Source organism: Pleuronectes platessa, chromosome 18 (assembly GCF_947347685.1).
Source record: "Pleuronectes platessa chromosome 18, fPlePla1.1, whole genome shotgun sequence".
NCBI lineage: Eukaryota > Metazoa > Chordata > Actinopteri > Pleuronectiformes > Pleuronectidae > Pleuronectes > Pleuronectes platessa.
In genome coordinates this window covers 5,317,449-5,331,844 of record NC_070643.1, presented here as the reverse complement: position 1 = coordinate 5,331,844, position 14,396 = coordinate 5,317,449, and the positions used below count along the sequence as shown (strand labels likewise).

At 41.9% G+C, this 14,396-nt stretch overlaps 1 protein-coding gene across 2 annotated transcripts in view; it reads right to left on the bottom strand.

The window, feature by feature from the left end:
- trappc9 (trafficking protein particle complex subunit 9) overlaps nucleotides 1–14,396 on the bottom strand; it is a 255,348-nt gene that overhangs the window by 144,541 nt on the left and 96,411 nt on the right. For both annotated transcript variants that reach the window (XM_053446475.1, XM_053446476.1), the window contains 4 exons: nucleotides 12,512–12,597; nucleotides 7,972–8,098; nucleotides 7,722–7,854; nucleotides 4,729–4,892 (listed from right to left, as the gene is read on the bottom strand). In XM_053446475.1, the coding sequence (XP_053302450.1) occupies nucleotides 4,729–4,892; nucleotides 7,722–7,854; nucleotides 7,972–8,098; nucleotides 12,512–12,597 (510 nt within the window). The remainder of the gene's footprint in view (nucleotides 1–4,728; nucleotides 4,893–7,721; nucleotides 7,855–7,971; nucleotides 8,099–12,511; nucleotides 12,598–14,396) is intronic.

Genomic DNA, 14,396 nt, shown 5'->3' with positions numbered 1-14,396 from the left:
TATAATTATTGTCAGGTTTAGACTTTAGTCAGAGTTTAATGCACCTGACCCACAACTCACTACAGAGAAGGATGGGGGTGGCAGTGGAACTTGATAACTCATCTATATCTTGAGAATCTCATGCAAATGAATGAGAAAATTAAAGTCCAAGTTTAACAGTCCAGATTTATAGTTAAAAAAAAAAAACATGTTTAATTATAAAAATCTGAAGTGGATGATTTGTCATTTGATGAAATGAGGTGTTAAAACACCAGTTACAATCAGACCGACTTGATTAAAATCACTTCTTCAATGTGGTGCTTCTTTCAAAGACTGGTCTTATTTAAACCACTTGAGTTGAAACCGCAGTGGTTTCCTAAATTACAGCAACAAGAAAAGATGAAGTTACACAGAGAGAAAAAGTGGATGATCAATTGTACTGCAGTGCAATTAGCAAGTCGCGTTGTATCATGCAGCCCACCAGACGGCCCCTCCTCCGAGGAGACGCGTGACTGGCTGAATAGTCATTTTATGACTCTTGAAATTGTTTACAAAAGTCTCCACAAATCACAGGGAAACACTTCAAAAAACCGTGATATTTAATATGAGGGAACTCCGAGCAGAGCAACATTTTGCACTGTCTAACAGGCACAAGAAAGGGTCCTGCACTGCAGTGTGGCTGCAGTGGAGGAAGAGGTCCACGCCGATGTGTGCTAATTATCAGCCTCCACAACAAACTGGGAACGATTCCAAGCAAACACACAGGTCATCCACTAGCAGCTATCCAGGGGGCACTGTGGAGAGCATTAAACAAGCCGAGCCTCTACTATTAACACCATTTCGAATAAGGGTCAGTAAAAGTGTGATCTTGATCTAGCTACATTAGACTGTGAATAAAACTGAACACACACTTCAGGTCCGGAAAGTGAGGCCAATGCGTTAGTGCCTGAAAGTTGACTGACCAGCAGAGGGCGACTGCATTGGTTGTGAAAAGCAGTCCGTTTCCATCTATGAGAAAATGACTCGACTTCTCACTTGATTTGAACAGAGATTATGGTCTCAGTCCCTAGTGTCAACTCCTTCAATACAGTAGGATGTGTATTATGAATGATTGAGAGCTAATACCAACCTAAGGGTACCGGTTGAAGGTGGAAGTGGGTGTGCAGTGTCTATGAGCTCGCCAAAATGCCAAAACCGAGGTTTCGCCATCGGTTGGGTTTGCCACTTGGTCAGACCTGAATCTCAGAACAGACTAAAGACTCAAGGACTCTGACAGACTTGACGGCTGAGAAGATAATTATAAAGGCTTATAAATAGTTCACATGAGGAAATGGGACTGCTTGCCAGATAACAAGAGCTCTCCATTCCCCTTCTCCCTCCCTAAATTCTCCCCAACCTCACCCTAAGGTGGTACATGTAGTGGAAGGAATAACAGTCTTTAGAGTAACCTACAAACATTACTTCCAAGATAACGTAGACTCAAAACCCAGCTGAAATCATGACGTCTGTTTTTGCCGTCAGAATGATGTCAGCATGTTCGTCAAATGTATCTTTATCGGTATTTTCAGTTCTTTGGGGAAATATCAGCATACACACACTGTTTTCTCTCCGCTGGCGGAAGGGCATGTCGTGTCTGTGTGTGATTGACAGCAGCCGATAGGCTCAGCTCCAGCAGGGGAATGAGAGACAAACAAACTTGTGCTGTAGCTCGCAGGCCAAGGGTAGATAAGGTGGGACTGCAGCATATTGAACAGAGTTCATGTATAACATATTTCCTCCTGCGCTGTCTTAACAGACCCAGAGACATTTTGAGCAGCTTAATGTGTGTGTTGATCTGCAATAATATCACTGCAGTGTAATTGAGGTTGTAAAGAATTGGAGTAATGTTTTTCTACTGTCTTGATGTGTTGGTTTATTTTGCTGGTTGTACTGAAATGTGAGCAATGTAGAAACATGTCAGAGTTTATCCTTGCTGTTACCACGCAATGGATGCCATAAGAAATAAAATACACTATTGTAATGAGGCATCAACAATATATTGGATCAACGTTGTAGCTGCCATTCTGTGATGAGTTTCAAAGGGTCATTTTACAAAAATCCGAAAGCTCATATTAAGACAAAAGTGTTTGACGCATTGAATTTTCAACATTCAAAGAACAAATACAAATTTGCTGTTATCTAAGTTACATTATTGCAATTTTCTCAAGTAGGTAGAGCTGTAGTCTCCCTAACATAATTGTAGAGTTCGTGGTGAAACCACTTTTTTATGTCTTGCCAATTTTCAGGAGGGGCAAATCAGGTAAAAAATAGGTATGTGTCCTCAAACTATTTTAATTAGGTTCCTGTACTACTTACAATAACATGGACAGACACATTATTATCCACCCTAGAGAAAGAGCTGGACAGGTGTGTTTTGTCGGCTATCTTTATTTGAGAGCGTGATATTTTCAGTTGAGAGCAGTACTAATTGATTTCATGTTCAGATTTTGTGATGCTTGCACCCAAATCACCCCAGATTGGGCTTAGATTTCCTGCGCTCCAGCTTCAGCTCCTCGTGCTCACACTGCTTCTGTGCGCATGAAACTTTTTCCATCTGCTCTTGGATGGCGGGTCTGATTTTGCAGCTTCATGTTGACGAGTAATGTCCTGGACTCCTGCTCCATGGTGTCGGTGTAATTTTAAAAAAGGACGTTCAATGACATACAGCTTAAACATCTAAAAGAGTGTGGGACATTTCCACTTGTCAATTCTATTGGTTGGGAATTTTTGACAGACATCCAAGAGAAGAGAAGAAAAAAAAGTGAGAGCAGCAGAGATATCTGAAAAGCAGAAGTTTCATGTGCGCACAGAGGAGCGGGGAGGAGCTGGAGCTCAGCACATCTAGGAAATCTAGGTACAAGCAGGGTTCATAAGTGCAAATGCAGTGGTTTGAGTGAGAGCATTACAAAATCTAAACGTGAAATCAATAAGTTCGGCTCTCAAACGGAAAGATAGGAAAAAAACATGGAAAATCTGTTAAGAGGTTCCTATAGCAACAACAGAAATGGAGCCGTAGAGTTTACATCAGAGGTGGAATCCAAAGGTTATTTTGCATCTCTGCACAGTACAGAGTCCTTGACATGCTTGTGGGAGAAATGCATGAACATAACATTGGCAGAACCTGTGTGGTGGGACAAAGATCTATCAACGTTAACCGCTTGGACGGAGGATGCGTTATTGTGTTCTGTCTTCAATTAAAACACCGCAAGGCCATTTTGGAAATGTCAGATCAATTCCAAATATACTGGCTCCCTGCTCCTCCTCTGCTCATCCAGCTTTGATTGAACTGCTGAGAGAATAGTTCGGGGGAAGTGACTAATAAAAAAAACAGGTTCTTTGAATCAGTGGATATCGAGTACTGTTTTCCCAGTGTGGTGTGTAATAGTGTGAAGTCTCTGAGAAAGGTGTCTTTTTAGAATACCCTGTGAAATGGTAACTGTGACATAAAAAAGGCATTCAAGCTCCTACAGGCTTCACTGAAGCTGCTCTCAGGAAAATGTGAGTGTGAAACGTTTGAAATATTACATTCTGTTAAACCTTCCTGCCCGTTCCTGAGAAAGATATCTGGAAAATACCAGAGTAAGGCCATTTGAGAATAGAACAGGACTTTTTCTGGAACAGAGCATGTTGACGACATTTAAAAAAAAGCGATGGGCATGAAACAGGAGGAATCCAAACATCTGAGGAGGAAAAAGAGGTGTCCAAATGTATTTTTGCTTTCAACACCGATATACACATTACAGCTGAGTCAGTGGCTTATTTTACCTACGTCTTTGGTGTGCTGTAAACAAAAACACCTTGCTTTCTGCAGCAGAATGAATATGTCATGTCCTGCGTCCCGAAGGCTTTACCCAGACCTGAATGTTTCCGTTTGAGTGCGTCTGGCCCAGAAAATCAACTCCATTCAATTCCAATGTCCAGACGCTTTGTTCGAACATTTTGCTGATTTCATTTCTGAAAACAGTCTTACACAGAGTTTGGGGACAACAGCATAAGTGTCTTAAGAAAGTCAATGTGTAGGATGTAAACATAACTGTGCTCAAAAGATAAGTACAATTTTAAAGCCAAACATCTGTCTTCACGCTGCTGCAAAAATACTATAGTAAAATATTGGAAAGTAAAGTTGCTCAAATTGAGTCAACTCCTTCTTACCAATAAAAATTTGCAGTAGTCATGATTTAAGGCAGTTGAAACCACACCCAGATAACAACATCCATTAAAGTTGACTACAACTTGACAGGAACCATCGACAACATAGGGGAGTTATAGCCTCTAAACTTCTGACACTACCATCATCATAACCTGGGGTGTTTCTTTTAATGCAACAGATTTGTATCTGTATCATAAATTACAGCGGATTTTTTTACACTCGCACCTAGACTGTGAAACACACAGACACAGACAGTCAGGGTGAAGGTGTATTGCAAAGACATGGAGCACAGAGTTTAAAGCGGACATCACAGCCCACCCTATCGCACAAACTCTGCGGGTGATGAAGAGCCCGTCCTCAAACAGTACTGATGAAGCAAACTACACAGCAAGGATCTGAATGTATCCGTATTCGTTACATATAAGCTATTAATCAACATGCTGTCAGTTCTTTCCTCTGACACCATTTCCTGTTTCTCTAGTTACTAAAATCTGAAATGACAGCATCAAAAAGTAGAACTGAAAGATGTTGCTTAATTGATCCTGAAAGGTGGCGCTAACCTTTGGTGGTGACTATCTTCGAGGTGAGCTCCAGAGTCTCGATGTCCACAGAACCGATGTTTTCCAAGGTGATGGTCATCTGCTGGGTTTCTCCATTGAACAGCTGGACAGACACAGTGCTGGACAGTTCTTCTTTGGACATAGGATGAGGCATGTGCGCTGACCTGTTCAGATTTTTGGGAGCACAAAGAAGTTTTCTGTGATCTTAGGTTGTAGAATTTTCAGTTTTTTTTGTAGCCTTAACCCAATTCCTGAGAATGCCTCTCGATTGGCACAGTGAGTGTATTAACAGAGGGTTTTGGTGATGTGAAAAGAAGAAGCAACAAGTGCTACAGCTCTGCGCTGGTGGCAAGAATATCTGTTAGCATTTAGTGAAGCACCTCGCAGAGTGAAGTCAAAGCAGAAGGTCTGGATACAGTGAGCGCTTCCAAGAGACCACATATCACACTTTCATACGATTTGCTTCATTCATATGTCTGCCACGGGTTTCTTTCAGCGCCAGGGAGCAAAAAGGTTTTCCAAATCAAAAGCTGCCAAAGTGCTGTACTTAGAGGCAGGGTGTTTACCTGACATTTGTTGGTAGCGATACTCAGTAGTAATAACCGATTATTTCACTTTACTCTCAAGTTTCCTATTTTTTACTGCTTCGTAAATGTTCACCTTTTGAGATGCACATGGAAACAAGTTCACCTGCTACTGGGACGTGGAAGGGTTGACAGGGGCTGCAGCCATTTCGGACATAGGAAATAAAGCTCCAAGAATATTATCAATTTCTTATTCATTATGAAGCCAAAATTACCAACATATGTTTCTTACTATTTGAAATGTTCACTGTCATAGAGCACACTACCCTGGATTTTGTTTTTGAGTTGAACGTGGATTTTGTAGCTACTATTCTTTTTCGGTTCAGGATAGACTGAAGGGATAGGACAGTATCTCAGCTATTTTCAGCTTATTAATTAATTATTCAATCAAATCATGTTGGTTCTGAAATTATTGATACATTTTGCTGGTGGTATTTCATTCAACAAATGTGATTTTTACTAATTTTAAAAGTTTTTGAATAAAATGTAATCTCAAAGTTTCATACACACTCAAGTCTATTGTTATGTCTTTATGTTATGAACAAAGTTTGGCTTAAGAAAACAAATCTGGTGCTGACCTGGGTTATAATTATGTCTGCCGATCTGTATGATAAACTGCCGGTGTTCAGGGATGAGTTTTATACTCACTATGCGATCACAAGGAGATTACTGTAAAATAACTATAGCTTGTAATAGTTGTGACCAATTAAAACCAAACTTACCGTAAAAATTACCACTTTAACAAACATCAGTATAATTTAAAACAAACCTAAAATGAGAAATATGATTTGAGGTGTACTTTGACTTTTCAATCTAATGCCACTAGGTAGCCATCAGGCCGTTTTGGCTTTCCTTTAGGGGAGGAAAGATACTTAACATGAGTCAATACATAAAACATTACATAAGCTGATGAGTTATCTTTTGTTCCTTGTTGAGAAAGTGAGTATCAACATTGTCCAAGTACAGTACACTCTGTGAGCAGCAGGACAATGATACATTTTTCATTATTTGGGCTCTGCTCTCCAGCTGGATGCGTGTGAAATGAAACAATGACTATGAGGTCAAAGTGCTGACGCTCGGCTTGGAGGGGGCTTGAGGGCGTTCACGTCACTTGTGGGTGAACAGAGAATGACTCGTTGCCCTCTCGTATTGTCATGGCCAAACAGCAATGTTATTGTCCGTACAGTCCAGTCACCTGACCTCAGTTAACTCAGCATGTGTTGTCAACTTCCCGGAATGACAGACTCAACACAAGCACCAGAGTGTAACCACATATTAGCATTTTTGTTGATTGTTGTATGCATGTTGTTACCGTGGACTTTATATTAAAAATGGACAACGCTTCTCCACTTCCTCCCACGATCAAGAAATTAAGCTAAATTATCCCAGATACAAACGCCACCATCTCCCACATCTGGAGTCAGAGTCTACGCAGTAGCGATCAGGGGATTGAGCCGCGGTAGCGAGGTCTAACCAATACACACAGTTGTGGGGATCTACCGTGGTCTCATTGCATCAAATAACGAATCAAAACCAATCTTACCAGAAAAATCTACACTTTGCCAAACATCAATGTGATAAGAACTACCTCAAATGACAGAAACTATCTTTTACATTTATTTGACATGTACCATGAATTTTAACAGGTCCATTATTTCATCCGGACAGTTGGTGGCAGCATGCTCGTGCCATAACCACATGACCGCGTTATGGTTAACACCTGTAAACATATGCAAACATCAAACCCTGACACTCTCAGCTGTAGTCGTAGCATGCAATGCACGTCTGTCTCTTTGTCAAGAATTCATCTTTTACGCTTTAGTCTGTGCACCTGTCACGCGTAAGAATAGGCTTTGTGCGCATACACCCCCGTTACAGCCATAGATCTATTACATTTGTGGGTAATGCTGTTTTGAGTTTGGTTCAGGTCCCACCCGCTAACATGGAGAAGACAGGGTTTATGACAGCCACCAGGTGGGGATCGAGATGCTTTGGCTTCACTTTTGGGGACCGGTTATGTCGTCCATCTTTGTACACAGTCAAAAGTTGTTACCCTAAATTTGCAGATTTATGATTTTTCTAGAAAATGCCCTCAAGTGAATATGCCAGTAACTTTAAATTTGCTTAAGTAAAGGTAAAACACCATGCAAAATCTGTCCCCCAGTTTATGGCCGGTGATGTACGTTTGTCAAATGATCTGGCATGATGGCTTATCAAACTGTGGCCGTCCCAAATGTTGAATCTGTTAAATGTTGCCTGTTGTGAGCTGTGGCCCAATGCAGCCAGGGAGAGCAAATTACCCAATGTTTTTTGTTAAAACAATACTTGTAGCTTCAGTGAGTAATATCATTACGAAGAGCTTTTTGTTGTTACACAGACGTCACCATATGAGGGCAGAGAGTTTCTGACCGTGGTAGGGATGTGCTGAGCTGGAGGCGAGGAAGGGAGGGAATGACCTCCACCAAACAGCCACTCGTCTTCACGCTAGGCAGGAGCTCCAGCAGGCAGTCGCTGGTCACACCAAACACGGACGTGTTGTAACCTGGGTACAAATGTAAAGGAGGGCGATATAGTTTTTAAACTGTGGAATGTTTTTCAAAATTGAAGAGATCACACTTAGTTCGACCGTCTTATTATCATGTGCAATATCTGGACTTACCGGTGACAGTGATGTTGCCGGCTGTACGTGGGACGCCAACCAGGGTGACAGGGTACAGGCCAGACTCTGCAGGCAGGGTCAGCCCAGCAGGCAGAGATTCAAACTCCACTCCAGAGGTCATCAAACCCTGAAGACAGCATCCAATATGATGGGCAATGATCAACATGAGACAAGGCAAGAAAATACATTTCAACCAAACGTGAAAAAAAGAATGATTCTTCGCGCAAGTCTGAACCAAGCAGGAGCAGGCAGACTCTTTTCCACCATTGTGGAACAGGCTCTTTATTTTATACCATCTTATACCAGAGCTAAATTCAATTTGTTATGAACTTGGTTAAGAAAAGTCAGTTCCTATTCGATACCAAAGAAGGCAGATTAGCAAGAGAAAAACTGACAATTCAAATAATCTCACAACTCACAATCAACACTTTGCGCTGTCCATGTATCCATACTTGTGCACGTCTGAAAAAATTGTGATGTCTCCAGTCCACATGTGTCTGGAGAATGTTTCATTTTGATATTGATCATGTAAAACTTATGTAATACAATACTTTTGCATTGCATGTAAATGTAAGCAGGACTAAGAACAATGTGGTTTCTGCCCACTGTTAAAGTCTGGGAAACCATCTGTAGGGTGTCAGTATCTAAATAATCCTCAGCGATATCGAGTGATATGTGCAATGTGTTCTCAAGTGTCAAGTGTCAAAAATCACCTGAGCATCACTTGGAGCTCTGAAAAAGCTCTGTGTGTGTGTGTGTGTGTGTGTGTGTGTGTGTGTGTGTGTGTGTGTGTGTGTGTGTGTGTGTGTGTGTGTGTGTGTGTGTGTGTGTGTGTTTCCATTGAGCGTGTAATCATGCCCCCTCAGAATAACTGTATTTACATTCTGAGTACACAGCGCCTGGCTGCACGAGGCAGACCGAGGTGACGTAATGACTGCTTCAATCCCTGGCAGCAGACACTACCTCACTAGAGGGAAGGCTGCCGATGAGCTGAGCCTCCGAGGTGCCACGGCTGTGATTTAACCTCCACTTCCCTTCCCTTCAAGACATTAGACGCCTTTATTGGATTGCACAAGTATCAGCGTTAACCTATTGGAAATAGTTAATTTGCATATAGCTTTGAAAAGGTTAATGAGCCTGTTTCATTAATAATAACGATTAGAACATGGGCAGAGCGAATTGTATTGTTTTAGCTTGTGTGCATCGACTTCATCCAACGACAATGAAAGATCCCACTTAACCCTTTTGTTTTGCTTCACCTAATGCTATGATAATTGCACAATTATTATTCATGGTTATAAGAGTTGGTAGCGACATAAGAAACACAGATTTCTAGGACAGACATTTATCCTTGTGTTACTTTGCCTTAATATTACATACAATGTGGGGATACATATTACTTTTCATTTTACTTTTTTCTGGGGAGAATGACACAGACATGTAACGGTGACCTTTCTAAAAATGAAAGGTTGAGAGTTCTGGTAAATAGCACTGCTTTAATAGAAAATCAATAAAGCACAAGAGGAAAGCTGGGTAATAGCCATGAAGTTGCGTGGTGACGGAGAAGGATCGCCGGTCTTGCCAAACTGCACGGTCACCTTGGTGACGGAAGATGGAAAAGTGACCTTGTGTGTGCGTTTGTTTCCCGGTGTGTTTTGAAGAGCCGGGTTTATGTACAGTGGATAGACAGTATCTCTGGTCCAACAGCAGTCACATTGTCTGGGGTACAGACGAGCTCTTAGCAGCCTGCGTCACCGTGTCTGTCTCGACCTGCGTGACTCTACAACAACACCTGATGTTCCCAGCTGCTGCGGAGCTGTGAGGGGCTTCAGCCTCCATCTGGGACCTGATCACTTCACCTGGAGGTGGGGAGGAATTACCTGACTCCTTGTCCCTGTTTGACCTTGTCTGTTTGATTGTTTCATTTCAGTACCCGTAACATTAAAGGGGACATATTATGCCCATTTTACCACAGTTGATATGGTTCCTTGGGGTCTTAATGAAATGTCTGTAACATATTTTGGTCAAAATACCACAAGGATCATTTAAAACAGCACAATTTTTATCCTGTCTACAACAGCCCTCCTCAGATTGACCTGTTTTGAGTGCCCCCCCCCCCCCCCCTCCTTCACGAGATACAAGCACCCAGATTTTTAGCTATCCATTACCTCTGTAGAAATATGGCTACTGAAGACCAAGATACAATCTTGCAACCACTTCGTTTTGAACCAGTCAGGTGGGCTGAAGCCTGGCTGCGAGAGCCCCAGCTCCCCAGCGCAGCCCCGCAGTGGGAGCAGTGGGAGCAGTGGGAGCTTGAGCTGACTTGAGCTGGCGAGCTAATGCTAGCCGGGCTCGCGAGCCCAGCTAGGGGAGCCTGCCTACCCGGCTAGCGTTAGCTCGCGAGCTAACCGGGCCGGTGGAGCCCAGCTAGCGTTAGCTCGCTCGTCAAAGGCCATGTAGCGAGACTCCCTACATGGGCATGGTGTGACTATCACGTTTATTTCGGTCCTAATCCCATTCGACGCACTCTAGCGTATCGTTTCTGAAATAGAGGAACCACAACAAATCGTGGGAGTTGTTTTTTTCCAGAGTTTTTGGAACGATAGACATGCCAGATACCCAAATTAACGTGTAGAAGCACTACAAAAGTGGAATTTTCATAATATGTCCCTTTTAAGGTTGCCCCATTCGGGTGCAAATATTGCTTTACAGTTGTTTCTCTCAATAGCCCCATGGTATCAATTACCGCTTGTTCTTTTAGGGAATGAAGCCAATCCCATCTGAGATTGGGCAAGAGGCAGGAGCCTGGACGGGTCATCAGCACATTTCAGGAAGGACATAAGCAGCTTTCACTCATGCACAGAAGTCCAGACATTTTCCTTAAATTTTCGCAAATGTCAGTCGGTTGCTCAACAGTTTTGAGTGTTGATCACATTTCTCATGCGTGCATGCAAAACTGTAAGGATACAAATGTTTCAGGATGAAAAAGAGGAGCAATGCACATAGAGGACATCAACGAAGATGGCAACTTGGAAAGAATGTTCTATAATTATTTTAGCAAATCAACTTTCGTCTCACGCAGGGGTCACCAACAGGTGTGCGAATCCGGAGATAACGGAGCTTTTCTATTTTATATTGGGTAACCTCGCTTTTCGGGTGGTCTTATTTTAATTTCGCGCAGCATTCTGATGTTTCGGACCTTTGCTTGAGTAAATTCTCTCTAAGTGGAGCTGTTTGCATTTTCTTTTTTGGGGGTTTTGAAATTCTGAAGCATTTCCTCGGAACACAATTTTCACTATTCCAGCCAAACTTTGTGTCGCACTGGGATGATTTTTGGCGGATACAAATTTGGCTCACTGAAGCCTTAACTCAGGAACACTGACTGATGATGTCTCCTCAAGTTTAAACACATTCCAGATGTTCTGAACCGGAGCTCGCCCGCAACAGCAGTGTCTGTAACAGCATCTGCCATTATCAGATGATGCATAACGGCTAAATCAAGCAGCAAGCCCTGTCCAAGTCTATTTGACATCAGCTCCGAGACAGCCGCCACAGTTAAAGAGGCCACCGTCTTCATTCCCACTGTGTGAATGAAAATGAAACTTTCACGGCAATTTGTTCTTGACTCTCCAAATAATTAAAGGCAACATCCCTTTTGACAGGTGGAACACTGCGTGCGATGCGGTGTGGGCCATTGCTGTCTGACAGCTGAAAGTAGGGCTCTCTGTCTGCTGGCCTTTTATTGACCCCAATGACTGCTTTGCATTCCACATCACTGCATCCGTAAACAGACACAGCTGTCAGCAGGGAAAAAAACTATTTATTTGGTAATTTGGTCATCTTTTGTACCCTTAAACCTGAGAAAGTGGCTCAACTCAGGTGTGAATGTGCGTCCGTGTGAATGTGTGTGTGTTAAAGAACTGGCACGTGAGTGACAGAGTGTAGGTCTCCAGTACGACCTGAGTTCCTTTAATACGAAAATGTTCAGAAGTCAAAAAGCTGCAAGTCACCAGCAGTTATTAAACACTACAACTAAATTGGAGTTGCTGATGTCTGATGGCTCTTTTCAAAACTTTCATTCTGCAGAGAACAAGAAAGCCAATTCGCGTGTGCTTATATGTATAGAACCTATCTGGTATGACAGGAGGGCTTGTAAAACAATAAAACTAATGGTACCACGGGGGGGGGGGGGGGGGGGGGGGCTGTGCCTCACCGTCGCGTTACTCTCCTACTGTCAGGAGAAAAAAGAGTTTGTTCTCAGCATCTCATACGATCATTACAGTATTAAACTGTCAAAAAAAAAGCTTTTAAGGGATCGAGGAAGACAGCGGGCAGAATCACTTGCCCTGCTGCAATTCATTTGAGGCTGAAGTGGGACTGTTCGTACTACTGGTGTGAGAATACTTGGTAAACTTGCCATTTACCCCAGAGCTGTGGTAACGAATTAGATATTACATAAAATATTGAAACAGCAAAATCGACTGTAAAGTATATGTTACAATAGAACATTTCAAGTTCAAGAGTATTCAATTTCACCTACCATGTTTTCTACTCGAAGTTCGTAAGGCATGGGATTGTAGACCATGAACTGCACTTCACAAACATCTCCTTGAACCCACTGGAATTCTGGGTAAAAAATACATATTACACATTAGAATAAGACACCAGTGGCTGTAAAACACATTTGTCTGTAATGAGTTGACAGAAGTTAAACCTGAACCTACACTGCTATAAAAGTGGAAAGGCAGTCAGTCAGTGATAAGTGATGAAACCAAACTTTTATTTTTTATGTGGAGTTAATGAGTGTGTGTGTAATATGTGTATACACATAAATAAATAAACATATACATATATGTATGCATATACAGTACATAAATGCCTATATATGAGTGAAAGTCCTTTCAACAAATTGGAGCTCATTACATACGTGTATGGAAAGATGGGATCAACAATCACATATGAGTGTGATGTTGAGATGCACACGCTTTTTGAACTGTACGAATATACACCTGTTCAAAACATAACATTAACTGGAATTGATTATCAGCTGTTGAAGATGAGACCTTCAGTTCGTCATTGTTAGTTTACAGAATGAAATGTATTGAGCTGTTGTGATGATCTACCAACAGGAAAAATCTAATTATGTCCGGACCTACTTAAATTGACTCCAGAGAAATGTGAATTCTGTAAAAGGCAGGTTAGCCAACCTGTTCTATAAATAAATAAATAAATTAAAATTCAGTTATTGATTCCTAAAGTTGAATTTCAGACTATTTACTCAAAGCCCAGTGTTACAAAAGAGAAAATGAAGACATTCCAGCTCTGCACTGCAGAATCCATCATTCCTGAGTGAGACGCTGAAAGGTTCTCTTAGACATAGACGCTCCTTTAGTCCCTCTGCGGATGCCATAGCTATCTCCACTTTCAGATGTAACACATTCTAGTCCATTTAGAAGACCCATTGCTGTAAATAGACTTGCAAAATAGGCTCTAAAAATCCTAGCTTAGACTCCGGCAGGGAAAGGGATTTACGGGAGGCGAACTGCAGCCGTGCACCTTGGGAAATTAAGTCAGTCAAAAGAGAGATATCTATAATATGAAGAATGTCTGAAAACACCTCACGAACTTTGCTCTGGCTCACATACGCTCTCTTAGCCGGCCAATTAAGTGTGACACACACACCTCAGGAGCAAGACCAACCGATTGGATTGCTGCCATCTTATCTGTGTTGCCTCAGAGCAAACTCATCAAGTGTCTGTGGAGATTCTGCGCTAATCTCTAAAGGCTTCAGCATTTTGAAACCTCACCGTGAAAAGCGATAATTAATGTTTTGAGTCAATGCATGGCTGTATGGTTGGTTTAAAACCGTTTCGTTGACAAAAGGATAAATGATTTTGTCAAACTGTTTTTTGTGTCCTGCAAAAGTCATTTTTTATTGACCAGAGGGAGAACTCGAGATGTTTCTCCAGCAGAGAAATGTTCTGTAAAGCTATCATCAGTCTTTCACACTGAATAATACATGACCACAATGCCTGAGCATTAGAGAAATAGTCCTGCATGTTCAATGAAGCAGAGCAGAGGAACATAACCGAAGCTCAGCTATTGCATTTGTCTAAAATTATGAGTCATTAGCACCTCAGATGGACAAACATGGTTTAGTTAATACTGTCATCGGAAACATTTTAACAGCCCGAAAGGAACATAAACACACAACAAACCAAAAGTGCTTTGACTGTGTGACAGATGTTGAGTCGTGAGACTGATGGTGAAAGTACAGTATATTCTTGACTTGAGAAGTACTTGTAACCCCCTATGTGCCTGGGCCTTAACTTAGATTTATGAGAATGGACTACTGGTGACAGGCCTTTGTTATTAGAGACCCTAAACTGTGGCACAGAGCAACTACTGAGTACAAGTTCCAAGAT